The following is a 15,855-nucleotide window of genomic DNA, read 5'->3' as shown; positions in this document are numbered from 1 at the left end:
GTGTGTACTTACTCAAATGTATGTCTGTGCCTTATATTCAACATTGCTTTTTCCCAGTTCCTCTCTAAAACAATGACACTAACTTTGGCTTGTTACCATTTTTCCTGCCAGCGAGATCAAAGGAGTATATGCACATTTTTGGTAGCTGAGGATATATCCTTGGCAACATAGTTATGAAAATTTATAAGATATGTATTCACAATTCAAAATTAATATTGTCTTAAAAGCTGCTTTTATTTTTGGAGTTTAGCAAAAATGGCAGTAGTTTTCTAACAGTGAGAAAAATAATATATTTTTTATAGCCATCCTTTGACTTTTATTAACTACTGTGTTAAAATATACAACTAATATAATTTCATAGATTTCAGAGTTGTGAGTAATCTTTCTAAATCTCTGACTTACTGTGATCATGCAGCAAAGACCAGATTAGAAAATACCAGATATGTTCGTCTCTAGTTAAAACATTTGGTTTAAAATTTGCTCTTATTTTAATCTGAAATATTCCCTTCCAGGGTTATATATCAAATGTAATGAAATGCCCAATTTTAGTGAACAATATTTTTTCAAGCGGCAGTTAAGTTTTTAGCGGGAAACAAACCTGTTTGCATTGAACATATACTTTCTCAGTCTAAACATTGAATTAATGTACTTTTTGTTATATGATTTCCTTTCTAACATCAACACTTTAAAAAGTGAAATACTCTGGAGACACTAGGAAAAATGGAATCATAGGCAGTGATAAAACCCAAGTCTTTTCTTCACTCTCAGATCTCCTATCACTACAGCTTCCAAATTCTGCCTTTACTTAGCATTAACATTCACTTCCCAAACAATTTACCCAAGTAAGGAAATGATTACACATGTTTATGTGCTAAGGGGAAGGAACCAGTGCAGAGCGGGAGGCTCTGATACAGATGCAGGGATAATTGATTGAGAAAGAGCCCTGAGGGCGAAGGCAAGGATGGATTCCAGAGTCTACTGGATGCATTTGCCCAGTGGGAGGAGAACATCTTCCTCCTCTGATATAGTAAGGAGGCCCACATGGGTTTGAGTTGATGAGAGACATGATGTTGGGGGAATTTATGCCTGAGAGCCTCTGTTTTCTCTGCAAAATCTAAGACGTGGAGAATTTTAAATTGAAGGAGTGAGATAAGCAGAGAGAAAGTCAGACCACACAGATAGATGAGATAACAAGCTCTTTAAGAAGGTTGAGTAAATTGAAAAGGAATATATATGGCAAAATATTAACAATTGTTACATATAAGTGATGGATACATGGGTGTACATTATATTACTCTCCCTACCCTTTATTATGTTTTAAATTTTTTGTAATAAAAAGGAAAAAAGAAAAGAGTTCACTTGCTTGCAGTTCCTAGGCTTGTAGGCCAGTATTAATTTTTTCATATGTCTGACATTCAATGTCCTTGCCTTCAGTGTCACCGAGTCAATAAAACTACATCCTACATTTTAAAAAAGGAATCTATAAAGGTGATATTGCACAGTGCACTCTCAGCAACCTAAAGCTGATTATTTGAGGAAATTGTTAGTCTTCCTGTGAGGATTACAAAATAATTTATGAGGAACAGATTCTCTGAATGTTCCTAAACATTGTGTATTTTTAATTAAAAAATTATGCATGACCAATTCTTCCTCTAATTACCACTCTAGTCCTTTTTTTATGTTACAGTCTGAATGTAAGATGCTGATTAACTGAAATGTCACACATTAAAAATAAGCTAGCCATTAGTTAAGTGTAATGGAATAAAGAGCTTTTTACATGGAATGATAGAGTACCTATAACTTTGTTAAAATATACTGAAATTAAAAGTATTTTTGAAAGAATTGGAAGAAAAGTGCTTAATATTTTTATTTAAAAATAGACATCAGAAGTCAGAATTACAGCTCTCTTTGTGCTCTTTTCTACCATTCCAAAGCCTGCCTTGCTCTAAATAAAGCCAACAGAATTCCAACACTGACTTTGTGGTCAAAAAATTGCTAAATCTCAGAACTGCCACATTTCCATTTTAAATGTAAATATTCCCATTCATCTTCCTAAATATTATATTTCTTCTCCTCTCCTCCCCTGCCCCAGTGTCATAGTTTATGCAACAGCTGACAGCATCTTTTGTTCCCTTTTCTGGTGCACATTACATGCCACAACTGACCTTGGCATCGCCTAGTTTGTAAACAAGTTTTTGTGCAGGTCAATTGGCCGCATTTCATAAGAGGAAGAATAGAGCAAAACATGTTTCTTTGTAATGCCATTCAATGATTTCCTTTGCAAATCTGCTTCCTGAAGTTTTGCAGATGCAGAAGTATAGAACGTGTCAGTGTGCTGGGAACTGCGTTGCATTTTAAGTGCTTCTAGTAACAACATCTCCAGCCTTCTATATGAGACTGATGTGATAGATTTGCAGGTATCTGAAGAAACAGTTGCACTGAAATGGCAAAGATTCTTTCTGTTTTGTTTTAGTTGAAATATAGTTGATTTACAATGTTGTGATCCTTTTTTTTAAAGGAAAAAATCAGAATCCTACTGCATATGCTTAATGTTCTTCAAAAGAGAACAAGAGAGAAGAAAAGACCCATTGTGCACTTCCAACCGAAAATTTTCATTTTCCTTGATGTACAAAACATCAGCATATTTCAGCATGACAAATATCAATAGAACCTTACAGAATAGGACAGTTTTAATCAGTCATTTAAGTTTAAATGGTTGTAATATTATGTTTATTGAATTGTTTTTCTTTTCTTAGGGTCCTCTGGGGCCTCCAGGACAAAAGGTAGAGTATAAATAATACTGTGAAGGTAATTATACTCCCATCGCCTAATGGCTAGTCAGAGAAGTGAATGGAATTAGCTACTGTAAGTCATGCCAAAGCAGTCTGGTTTGTGCATTCTGCTTTCTAAAAATACAGTCATGTAATGTTAGCCATTAGATTTCTAATTGACTCCATTATAGAAAAGTCAATAAATCCAGAGCAGACTCTTTTTAAGCTGTCTGCCAAACTTGTAGGTTATTGAGGTTTTAATTCAAATCCTGGTAAAACATCATGAGAAAACTTAGAATGTGAAGGGTCATAAGACATTGCAAATTAATTGCATGGTCTTGCACAAATATGTGATTGTTAAATGACTGTTAAACAGACCAGAACAAAGGATATTCTTGTTGCTTGCTGGCTATATTTAAGTGGTCCACTAGTGTCTTCCTTTGCTGAGGTAACCCGAAAAGTGGCTTCCTGATTGTCATTTCAATGTTATCCAGAGCCATCAGAATCAACCCTTTACATTCTGATGGAGAAAGTCTAGCACTTCTAAAATTACATCAATACTACAGTAGTAAATACATCAGTAGCAGGTAGATGGCGCTTTGCCAATAAAATATCACTAAGTCCCCATTCCCCATCACACCTCCCACCCCATAAAGATGACAAAAAAGGATATTTAACCTGCAGAAAACTAAAGAAAATAATTGTATTACAACAGGTGGAAAAGTGATTATTCTTTATCTTTGGAATCCGTCAAAGTTAGAGATGTTTTATCCCCCAAGCTTGGGCATGTGGCATCTGTTGAAACATAATCCCACAAACCAAGTAAAAGCCAATGCGTTGTGAGACAACTTGTGTATAGGAACAATTTGTCCTTAGCAATAATGTCTCTATTAAGTATGGTGTGAAATTGTAAAGCTACCCTAATCCACATGCGACCAGGATGAAATTACTGCCTCAGGCTTCAGGAAGTCCTTTAATGACCCACTCAATATAATCACCAAGAAAGCACTAAGGAACTTGCTGTCTCAATTTGTTTTGCACGTAATGACTATATTTTTAATAAACTTTATTTTTTAGAGCAGTTTTAGATTTATAATTACTATTTTAATTTTTTTCCATTATTCTTAAAGAAATTTAATATTATACAGCTACTAAGAAAAATCTGTTTTCTAGTGCTAAGCAAAAAATAAGCACCTTCTATTTAAAAATGGTTTCTCCAGAACTTCAAAGGAAGGTGTGTGAAGGGAAATCACTATTTGAAAACATTTGTTAATGTTTCTGTATCCAGTTAAATGTCAGATTTTCTCAGGTAGTAATTAGCTTTCTTATTCTCAGTTCAACCACCTATGTCCAATCATTGTAATCACCCCAGTGCATGTGTGCACACTTCCAAGTGTGCATGCACGTACACACACACACACAAACACACTTAAGATAATATTTTATGTGTAGAAGTTGTGTTGTTCCTAGTTGGTGTTTACCACTTGCAACATCCTTTCTAGTCTACTTTGGAAGATGTATTCACACTCACGTGGTTTAAACACACTCCCTGAGAGTCTCGGGGAAATGCTTTCAAATACAACAAATTTGAGTTTACAACATGGGTCCCTTATTTGTCTAACTGTGGAGCAAGTGGGTGTTATTTTACTTACCTTTCATTTTATGTTATTTAATTTCATGAAATTCAGGAGTTAAGGCTACTGCTAGGCTTTTTCCAGATGAAACTAAGCATATTTAATTCTTTTTTAAAAAATATTTATTTATTTATTTGGTTGCGCTGGGTCTTAGCTGCGGCAGGCGGGCTCCTTAGTTGCAGCATGCAAACTCGTAGTTGCAGCATGCATATGGGATCTAGTTCCCTGACCAGGGATCGAAGCCGGGCTCCCTGCATTGGGAGCGCAGAGTCTTATCCACTGCGCCACCAGGGAAGTCCTGGCAAGTTTATTTCTTTTGTGTGTGTGTTTACATATTTATTTATTTATTTATTTATTTATTTATTTATTTATTTATTTATTTATTTATTTATAACATCTTTATTGGAGTATAATTGCTTTACAATGGTGTGTTAGTTTCTGCTTTATAACAAAGTGAATCAGCTATACATACACATATATCCCCATATCTCCTCCCTCTTGCATCTCCCTCCCACCCTCCCTATCCCACCCCTCTAGGTGGACACAAAGCACCAAGCTGATCTCCCTGTGCCATGTGGCTGCTTCCCACTAGCTATCTATTTTACATTTGGTAGTGTATATATGTCCATGCCATGTCTATTAAAAGCACCCAAATTTAGAGCTATGTGGCCTTCTGATAGCTCTAAATCTCAATTTATGATGTGAATTTCTTTACAATCATATTAGCATTAAGTAGATATTTGCAAACGTGGTTAAATTTAACTTAATGGTTTTTGGGAAAGCTTGATGAATCTGTTTACATTATTGTATATTTGAACACAGTAGATAAGATCTGAAAAACATAGCCTCCCAGACATGTTTTTACCAAGGTAAAGTTATGGCTAACATAACTAATAAAATATAAATTTAGAATTGAAATATTTTGTGATTATGATATCAATTTATTTCAATCATGTGTCTCCTTAGGGTTCTGTTGGAGCACCTGGAATTCCAGGGATGAATGGGCAAAAGGTGAGTTCTATAGAATATACTACTTTTGATCATTTGGAGAGGATTAAAGTCAAAAGTTTTTCTAGTCAGTAATGTTGGTAATAAGTTTATGTGCTCACAAAAATATTACATATACTTTTGAAATATAGGAATATTATGGGGCAAATGATCAAATTAGTTTAATTTTTAAACTAGTACATTAAATAGCTAGAAACTCTTAGAAAATTTTCCATTTTATTTTGATATGTATGAGACACAACTATATGTTTCTCATAAATATATTTGGAGTACGAAAAATGCTGTGTTTAACATTAATTGTGATAAAATGCACTCTGGTTTATTCTTGTTATGGCAGGCTAATATGCATTATTCCTTTCATTAACAAAAGTTATTCCTACAGAGGGACCCTATTGGAATCTTGTGAATTCAGAAGCAAGCTTTTTTTACTGTTAAGCAAAATTAGGAGTTAGACTTGCTAAGCTCTGGGAGTACACTTTTTTCTTTTTTAATTTTTATTTATTTATTTATTTATTTATGGCTGTGTTGGGTCTTCATTTCTGTGCGAGGGCTTTCTCTAGTTGCGGCAAGCGGGGGCCACTCTTCATCGCGGTGCGCAGGCCTCTCACTATCGCGGCCTCTCTTGTTGTGGAGCACAGGCTCCAGACGCGCAGTCTCAGTAGTTGTGGCTCACGGGCCCAGTTGCTCCGCGGCGTGTGGGATCTTCCCAGACCAGGGCTCGAACCCGTGTCCCCTGCATTGGCAGGCAGGCTCTCAACCACTGCACCACCAGGGAAGCCCTGGGAGTACACTTTTATTGTACTGTTAATAATGAAGGGAAAAAATTTAAGTAAAAAAGAACCCACAGCTCTACATAGACATATCTGTGTGCCTGTGTACATTTATTCCTGCAACATCCTTGCAGTTGGACAAAGTATCTAGCTGTATCCCACAGGTGGATCTGATATTCTGTGCTCCTCAACACTGCTGATTTGCTCTTCAATCTGGAACCTCTACAGAGACCAGGAAAGCCATTGTGGTGGCTACCAAAGCCGCTATCTGGGCCCGTCTACCAGGAGCCAGAGAGCTGAGCTAGGGGACTCTCTTGTCTCCCTCAGAGCTTTTGGACTGGCCCTTTGAAATCCTGTGACTCATCAGCTTGTCTTCCCAGAGGACTTTAAATCCATGCACTCTGAATTGAGTTCTGAAATCATAAGGAGCCCAACCCTTACAGACTTCCTTGTGACCTCTCCCATGTTGTCCACATTTTCTTCTCCAATGAGACATAAACAATAACAATTTAAAACCTACTGAGTGGCTAAGAGCACGGGTCTGCCACTTAGAGACTGTGTGAATTTTGGCAAAGTCCTTGAATTCTCTGGCCTCAGTTTCCTCATGTGTAAAAAGGAGACAGTAGCCGTTCTTACCTAATAAGGTTAATGTGAGGCTTAAATGAGGAAATAGGCATAAAGCCCTTATGACCATGTTTGATATTACTATTAAACTTTTCCTTCATCTCATTTTAGTGAACTTCTGGAAATTTGATTGACCTATGTTTTTGGTTTTTTTAAATTTTTATTTATTTATTCATTTATTTTTGGCTGCGTTGGGTCTTCGTTGCTGCCCGCAGGCTTTCTCTAGTTGCAGAGAGTGGGGGCTACTCTTCGTTGCGGTGCGCGGGCTTCTCATTGTGGTGACTTCTCTTGTGGTGGAGCACGGGCTCTAGGTGTGCGGGCTTCAGTAGTTGTGGCACGTGGGCTTCAGTAGTTGTAGCTCGCGGGCTCTAGAGCGCAGGCTCAGTAGTTGTGGCACACAGGCTTTGTTGCTCTGTGGCGTGTGGGATCTTCCTATTCCAGGGCTCGAAGCCATGTGCCCTGCATTGGCAGGTGGATTCTTAACCACTGCACCACCAGGGAAGTCCCTTGACCTATGTTTTAAGAGACTCTCTTTTTCCAGAATTTCTCGATTCCCAAGTGAAATTAGTGTTGTCAACCAAATCTTATGGTAGCCTGTGGTCCACAAATCAAATATTGGGCACTCATCAGTAGTTAAATGCCCATGTCACAGCCGTATTTTCCACTTAGTAAAATGTATATCCATTTGCTTCACAAATCCTGGTAAAGACAGAAGATTAACTTTCTATTTAGAATATTGCAGCTCATGGAGGGAAACATAAGCAAAAATTTGAAAGTGTATTCATTCTATGAAGAATTTGAAAATTATGTAACTCAAGATAATATTTAGAAAGGACAAAATATGCATATGACATAAATGCTGTTTTTAACATTTGGTGAAAAACAAAACTTGTATGCCTAAAGTTAATGTTTTGCTTTTTCTTTGTTTCTTTTCTTTTTCCAACTTTGAGACAATCGTGAAAATTCATAGAAACCTTTACCCTGAAACAAAACAACTTTAAAACTGTCACATATATGCTTACGAAGACTGCATATTCTTTATTTTTGCAAAGGAAATATGCAATTTCCTTAGCAAGAGAAAGGAATGTGACATTTTCTTGTCCTAGTCACCAAGTTTAAATTATATTTCAAGGAAATAGACAGTTAATATTTGCAGTTTTATGTCTTGTTATACATCTTTATAGCATTTTTAAAGTGTTTTCTGTAAAACCTAGGGAAGCTAAATGATTTCTTACTTTTATGAAGGTATCAGCAAAATGTAGTTCAAGATTTTTTTTCCTACTCCATAGAACTTAACTAAATCTTTGTGTTAATCCTAGCCATTATCTAACATTTGTAATACTTGTTACATCATCGTTAGGACAATAAGGTGCAAAAACATGAGTCCACTGAAAAAGCAGATCATTTAGACAGGAAAAACAAAGTTGAAAATGGAGTAATAATTCTATACTTAGAGCTATGAAATGTATCTTGGTTCTCTAGAATTTATTTTCCAGAAAGAGAGCTTACAATGACATTAATAATTTTTTAAAGCACCTCGATGTCCTTAAACTGTCTTAAGAAAAAAAATTCTTTGCACATCACAATTTCACTTTTTCCAAAGAAGTACTTTTGATGCTTAGAAGATCATTTTCAAGTAATGGTTAAGGATCAATATGATTTCTAAGCCATCAGAAACATGGCAAATAACAACTAGAAAATAAAAAGATTTCTCTCTTGTAAAAAACAAAGAAGCTGGTTTAAGCAAATATTTTGTTAGTCTACCCCTAAAATATTTCCCATCCATTCAGATTGACAAAATTGGTGATTGGCTTTGGCCAATAACTTGGTGATGACATTTTCTTTTACATTATTTTTCTTTAAATTTTGGTCAACTTGATTGCTGATCTGAATATTTCTTATTTGTGTAATGGTCCTCCAGTTCTTCAGATCGTACGGGGAAAGAAGACTTACATAAGCAGTAACGTGGCATTCAACTCCAATCTAGCCCCTTCTGGCATCACAATCTATCAAGGGCTACTAAGCACCCTTCTCTGAAAAGTGGGAGGTGGTGTGGTATGTGGTCCTTGCAGTCTGAGAGAGAAGGCTTCAAGTTGGGCAGGTTACTTAAATGTTTCTAAGGCTCCAGTGTAAGATATTAATATAGACTTTGCAGTATTAACTAGATAATGTATCTAAGTGAACATAATGTAGTAGGGGCTCAATAAATATTATCAAGTATCTGTAGTAGTATCACACTTTAAGAATTTCAACAAATGAGCCCTAGGCTTACCCTCAAGAAGGAAGTGAAGCCAGTTGAATTTATGATGGGAAGAAAATGAAGATGCAAAGTCACGTATGAAGGTAAAATATTTCTCTCTCCCCTGACTCTTTCTCCACTGATGCACCCCATTCCCAGTAGTTGGAATACAAATACTATAGATAAGGGAAAGAGAAAGGGGAAGACACATCTCACATTATTTCGAAAGCTCAGTCACAGGTGTGGGGTCGTGTAGGAGCGCTGACCTGGAGTTGAGATATTCTGTGCTCTTCCACTTCATGTGCAGCCTTTGAAAGTTCCTCTTCCTCTCTAGGTTCAAGGCAGCTTCATTTGTAGAATGAGAGAAAGGGCTGTACTAATTTATTTCTAAGTCTCTAAGAGATACCGTGCATCCACAAAAAGTCACCCATGTCTCTTTTCCAATTCAACCAGCTTCTAGCATCCTCTGTCCCCAGTTCTGAAAGCAGTTGTTTCCATAATTTGGACTTCTTTCCAATAGCCAAAGCAGTTAGGGCAAATGTAATGATAGGTCTTACCTAAAAAAGTAAAATGTTGCCTTCTTTTCCTCTGGCTAATTGCACTGGGCACAAAAATTTCTGTAATTCTCATGAACATGTCTTGTTGGTTCAGAGGTATAATAAACATTTTATTTGTGCCCCTTCATTCATTCTCTCTCTCTCTCTCTCTCTCTCTCACACACACACACACACACACACACACACACACACACACACATACTCACCCACACACACACATACACACACACATGCATGTATGAAGAGATGTATATCTGAATATTTGTCAATTAAACCCTACTTAGATACTGGAGAAGTGGGCTTTTAAAATTATTTTGTGGTAGAAGCATTTTTTAGACTAAAGAATCCTTTGACAAAATAAATTGCTGTCTGTAATTTTTGTTTCTATATATATTATGTATATAATTTGTGTTCGTATATATATTTATATATTATGTGTATTTAAATATATATAGGTATATGTATCTATATATATATATCAACTCTTAATAGATGTTATTAGAACCCTGCTTTTTTCTACTGTTTTCACATTTTCACATTAATTGGCATACATAAGAATAAATCATCATTATGACAATATATTTGAACAGCAAGCAGTGCCCAGCACTGTGCAAATGCCATAGGAGAAGAGATCTGGGGGTAATGATAGGGCACGTTAAAGGTCTACTTTGTGCAGCTCTCACATCCTTGTCTCTGTTACCATAAAATTAATGTTAAAGAGTTTCAGGATTAAAAGCAAATTATTTTGTCTAAGCAAGCTAGAATTTTTCTGAGGATCCAGAGTCATAGTTTTGCTTCCAAAGCAAAAGACAAATATCAGATGATCTTGTTTCATGTATTTTTCAAATACTTTCTATAGTTTATTATATTTAAATCTTCAAAATACAATATAAATTAAATATTGATATTAGTGTATCATCTTGAATCTATCCCAGATAGCTATATGATTTTTAAGTAACATTAAAATTTAATTAGTTTATAGCTATGGTATTAAGAGTTCCTTTTCATCTCTTATCCATGAGTCTCACAGTTCTCCACTGACATTAATCCTCACAGCATACTTCTAATGGTATTTTTATTGTAAGTATATTTAGAGAACAGATAAATGGAAGCTCTCAGACTTCCAAAGGTCAAGCTGTTGATTCAAGTCTATACAGTGAGCTATATACAATGAACTCAATATTTTTTATCCCTTATTCACTTTCTGTAACCACTGAATGAACTCTTTTCTTTTGCTACCTTGACTTTATCATTAAAATGTCTGAATTAAATTCCTGAAGGATTTAAGTATGTTGTAGTTCTGCTTATATCCTGGCTAGTTAGCGTAAATTTACCCAGTGATCTTTTACCCAATATATTTATAACTTTCCAATTTTAGACTTTAAGAAAAGATATAGCGAGTAAATGAAGTGATTGATTTTTGATTCCAGATTAATTAATAGTTTAGGGAAATTGTCTTAGAGCAATTTAACACTTTGCAGGTTAAAGTTGAGTGTTAAATTATTTTTATTAATTTTTCTGTCTTTTGAAGTTATTGGCTATGTACATTAGAATTCTAGGAATACATGACTGTGTTTTCTCTGGTAACTATGATAATGGGATGCTTTCTATCTTCTTGAAGAAACATCATCACTTTCCTATTACAGAATATTTCTCTTTTTTCCAGTTTTATTGAAATATAATTGGCATATATCACTGTATGATTTTTAGGTATATAGCATAAAGGTTTGACTTACATACATAGTGAAATGACTACCACAATAAGTTTAGTTAACATCCACCATCTCATATAGATAACAATAAAAAGAAATGGAAGAAAAAAAAGAAAAAAATTTCTCCTTATAATGAGAACTCTTAGGATTACTCTCTTAACAACTGTCATATACATCATACAACAATGGTAACTATAGTTATCATGTTGTACATTACATCTTTAGCATCTTATAATCCGAAGTTTGTACCTTTGGGGAAGGTCACCTTCCTGAAGTGGTCACCTTCCGTCAATTCCTCCTCTACCCAAAACCTCCAAGCCCCAACCTCTGGGAACTACAAATCTGATCTCTTTTTCTATGAGTTTGTTTTTTTGTTGTTTGTGTTTGTTTGTGTTTGTTTTTTTAGCTTCCACATAAAGGTGAGATCATAAAGTATTTTTGTCTTTCTCTGTCTGACTTATTTCACTTAACATAATGCCCTAAAGGTCCACCCATGTTGTCACAAATGGCAGGATTTCCTCGTTTATTATGGCTGAACAATATTCCATTGTCTATGTGTATACACCATAACTTCTTCATCCATTCATCTGTGGATGGACACTAGGGTTGTTTCCATGTTTTGGCTCTTGTAAGTAATGCTGCTGTGAACATGGGGTGCAGATATCTTTTCAATTTAGTGTTTTCATTTCCTTTGTATATATTCCCTGAAGTGGAATTGCTGAATCATGTGGTAGTTCTATTTTTAATTTTTTGAGGATCCTCCATACTGTTTTCCATAGTGGATGCACCAATTTACAGTCCCGCCAACAGTGCACGAGTGTTCTGTTTTCTCCACATCCTCATGAGCTTTTGTTATCTCGTGTCTTTTTTGATGATAGCCATTCTGACAGGTGTGATGCGATATCTCATTGTGGTTTTGATTTGCATTTCCCTGATGATTAGTGATGTTGAGCATCTTTTCATGTGCCTGTTGGCAATTCATGTACAGGATCTTTCATATAGTAAAATCACATCATCCCTGAGTTCTATGCATATATTCTCAGGCATTTTTATATACGAGCTTACTCTTAAAGGGACTTTTCACTCACTTTTACTTGTTAAGTGAAACAAAAGCTATTTCTATTCTTTATATAATTAATTTTAAGTTATTTTATAAGGGGATAAAAAGTTGGTTGAAAGAAGTACTGTAATGCTGGCTTGAAATAAAGCAATTATAGTAATTTTTTTTAAAAAAACACTTTCCCCCTGACTTCATTTAGGCATGTTACTATAAAAGTTAATAGTTATCATTCTGCTAAAGGGTAATATTGGGAGAGGGAAGACTAAATAGTTGAGGAAATGGTATTGGTGGGGGAAGGGGTGTGAGAGGAAGGAAAGCTGATCACAGACTGTCGCAAAACAAAGCAACAACGTAAGGGAAATGTGTTTGAATGAATTATGACATCATCAAGTCCACTTATTTTCCATTTTAGTTGAAAAGACACTATATTTTATAGATGAGATCACCAAAATATTATTTACTAGATCTGATTAAACTGCATATATAATCTGGTGATTTTTTTAAAAACTTACCTTAAACGTTTTCATTGATTTATTTACCAATTCCTTCAATCTTCCATTCAACAAATCTTTCTTCAGCCTTTACTACTAAGTACGAGGCACCATCTGAGCACTGACATTAACGCTGTCTCTGCCCTCATGGAATTTCAGCCTATGGTGGATAAGGACATTATATGAAGTTATACTAAAAATTTGTTAAATGACAATGCTGTTAAGTACTACAGCGGGGGAACACAGGACAGCCTGGCCTGGTGTAAAAGGGTCAAGTAATGTTTCCCTGAATAGGCGACTTTAGGTGTAACTTAAATAGTGAACAGCAGTTGGTAAAGGGAAGAGAAAATATCACTACGTTGCAGTACTTACATTTCAAGTTATACAACCTTGGTCTTAGAATTTTGTTCCTAAAACACCATATTATTAACCATTTTAGGGTTTTTGTATTCATCTTGGACTACTTTTTTTCCAAGTTTCTTACCACTAAAATAGTAAGTCAGTATAAATCACAAAGCCTGTTCTTGTATCATTAGATCTGATCTCTGAATGACATTCTTGATTTTGCAATTTGCATTAAAAATAAGGCTGCAATGAAATAACTTATTGTGACAATCATAACAGCTTAACATTTACCCAGTTCCATCTGTTTGACACTAGGCCACATTGTCAAGGGGATAGGAACCATTACCCAATTATGAAACAGCATCAGTGGGGTTAATTTAGGAGAAATTGAATTTCTTTCAGGATCTTCTTCTCTGTCTTCTCTGCCCAATGCAGAGAATAGAAGAGTGCAGTATGTAATACTAACATGAATTTAGCATTTACTAACTATCAGGCACTGTCCTAAGTTTACCTCACTTATTCCTCACAGCAATCCTATGAAGTGGATACTATTATTATCTCCATTTTATTAATGAGGAAACCAAGGCGCAGAAAGGATATTTTGCCCAGGGTCACTGAGGTGTTTGTGGTGGAGTTCAACTTCAAAGCCAGTTTGTTGGCTCCAGCTGTTAAGAGTGTGGATTTTAAATTCAGAAAATTCCAGCTTTGCTGTTCAGTATATGTATGATCTTGGACAAGTTACTTTCCTTCTCTGAGCTTTAGTTTCTTCATTTGTCAAATGAGGATTGTCATGTTTACCTCAAAGTTTAATCGGACAAAATAAAGGACGTATAGAATGTTAACTGTTTATTTTAAAACATTATTAAATAAGAGCAGACTATTTTCCACTTTGAATTGGGGGCATTAAGAACTCCATGACTCAGAAACCTGCTGGGTGTATAAGTGAATGCTAGTAAGAACTATTATCTCTTTCTACTACTTTTCACTGATCTTTAGAGTTTTTCCCGTTAGACATAACCATTGACCATTTCTATGAATAATTAGGCACATCTCTTCCGAGTGAAAAGAATAATTTATCATTCAAACTATACATAGATTTATTATTAGGAACTATACTTCAGGAAAGAAGAAATTACCTGGGTTTTTAAACTTTAAAAAAGGGTATATTATCAAGGGCACGTTATGTTGCAAGTCATAGAATACTTAACAGAACTAGTTTTTTTTTTTTTTTTTTTTTTAATAAATTTATTTATTTATTTATTTATTTATTTATGGCTGTGTTGGGTCTTCGTTTCTGTGTGAGGGCTTTCTCCAGTTGCGGCAAGTGGGGGCCACTCTTCATCGCGGTGAGCGGGCCTCTCACCATCGCGACCTCTCTTGTTGCGGAGCACAGGCTCCAGACGCGCAGGCTCAGTAGTTGTGGCTCACGGGCCCAGATGCTCCGCGGCATGTGGGATCTTCCCAGACCAGGGCTCGAACCCGTGTCCCCTGCATTGGCAGGCAGACTCTCAACCACTGCACCACCAGGGAAGCCCCAGAACTAGTTTTTAAAAGAAAGGTATTTATTAGTCATGTAACTTGAAGGTCCAACACTAATGCAGACTTCAGCGTTGCTTTGTCCTGGCACCCAAACCTCATCACTAAAAACCCAGTTCTTCCATCCTGTCACTCTGTCTTTCACGTCGCTGCCTTCACTCTAATTCCTATTCTCCTCTTGGTTGGAAGGCTGCCAATCATGCCTGGGGCTTCATTCTTTCCTATCTACATCCAGAGAGGGAATGAGAGTCTTTCCCCAAACATCCAACACCGCTTTTGAGTTTCTTTGTCATTGGATACACAGAAGTCCCCGCCTCTTCCTCATTCCTGCACTAGGGGAATATCAGATGCTGATTAGCCATTGCTACTGCAGTTCCTTTTCTAGCAGCCCTAGTCATGCACAAAGTTGCAATAAACACTAATTATCTAATTTAGAAGAGATTCGTGTAACACACGAGAGCTGAACAAAGTGTGTTGTATCTGACTTATCCCAGTCCTAACAACCTCTTCCACGTCACATACCCCCTTCATCCATTTTGATATTTTGTCTTCCTAAAACATGTCTTTATTCTTAATCTTTTTTTTCCATAAGAGTACACGCAGAGAACCATTTCTCTGATACACATAAAAGAGACCCCCACCACAGACTGTGACATCATGCTCCCAGGCTGGTTTTTACACCTTTTATAAGTTATTTAAAAGGGAATACTGGACAGTGTTTCCCTTAGACCCAGGCAGTGTTTCTCTTCACCCTCCTTTGACCCTCTTACATTGGGTCCGTCCCCATGGGGTGAGAAGTCCACAGGGCCAAGGAGACGTGTCCACTCAAAGCCCAGATCCCTGCTTCTAGATCACAGCCCAGGTACCCAGGACCCAAGAATTCCTGCCTCTATTGTGCTGAGTCTGCTTCCATTGCCCGTAGTGGCCTCTTCCCCAGGTCCATTGTCCCAAGGGTGAACCACACAGCTGGCGTGTGCGCCTGTACACCTGTGAGTGGCCTGGAGCAGCTATTGGTAGGGAGCTGTGGGCAGAGCTTGCAGGCCGTGGTGTCCACACGCAGCCCCAAAGTCCCTTCTTGATGAATAAGAGAACTGGGGTTGGGAAGAGA

The 15,855-nt window shown here is 36.5% G+C and overlaps 1 protein-coding gene across 2 annotated transcripts in view; it reads left to right on the top strand.

The window, feature by feature from the left end:
- The window catches only part of COL25A1 (collagen type XXV alpha 1 chain), a gene marked incomplete at its 5' end in the record, with an annotated part of 476,870 nt that overhangs the window by 354,898 nt on the left and 106,117 nt on the right, over positions 1 to 15,855 (top strand). For both annotated transcript variants that reach the window (XM_082463101.1, XM_082463100.1), the window contains 2 exons: positions 2,757 to 2,783; positions 5,372 to 5,416. In XM_082463101.1, coding sequence (XP_082319227.1) covers positions 2,757 to 2,783; positions 5,372 to 5,416 — 72 coding nt within the window. The remainder of the gene's footprint in view (positions 1 to 2,756; positions 2,784 to 5,371; positions 5,417 to 15,855) is intronic.

This window comes from Balaenoptera physalus (genome assembly GCF_965194825.1).
Source record: "Balaenoptera physalus genome assembly, chromosome: 5".
In the NCBI taxonomy this organism is placed as follows: domain Eukaryota; kingdom Metazoa; phylum Chordata; class Mammalia; order Artiodactyla; family Balaenopteridae; genus Balaenoptera; species Balaenoptera physalus.
Note: the sequence above shows the minus strand (reverse complement) of the source record. Positions and strands in the feature narration are given on the sequence as shown.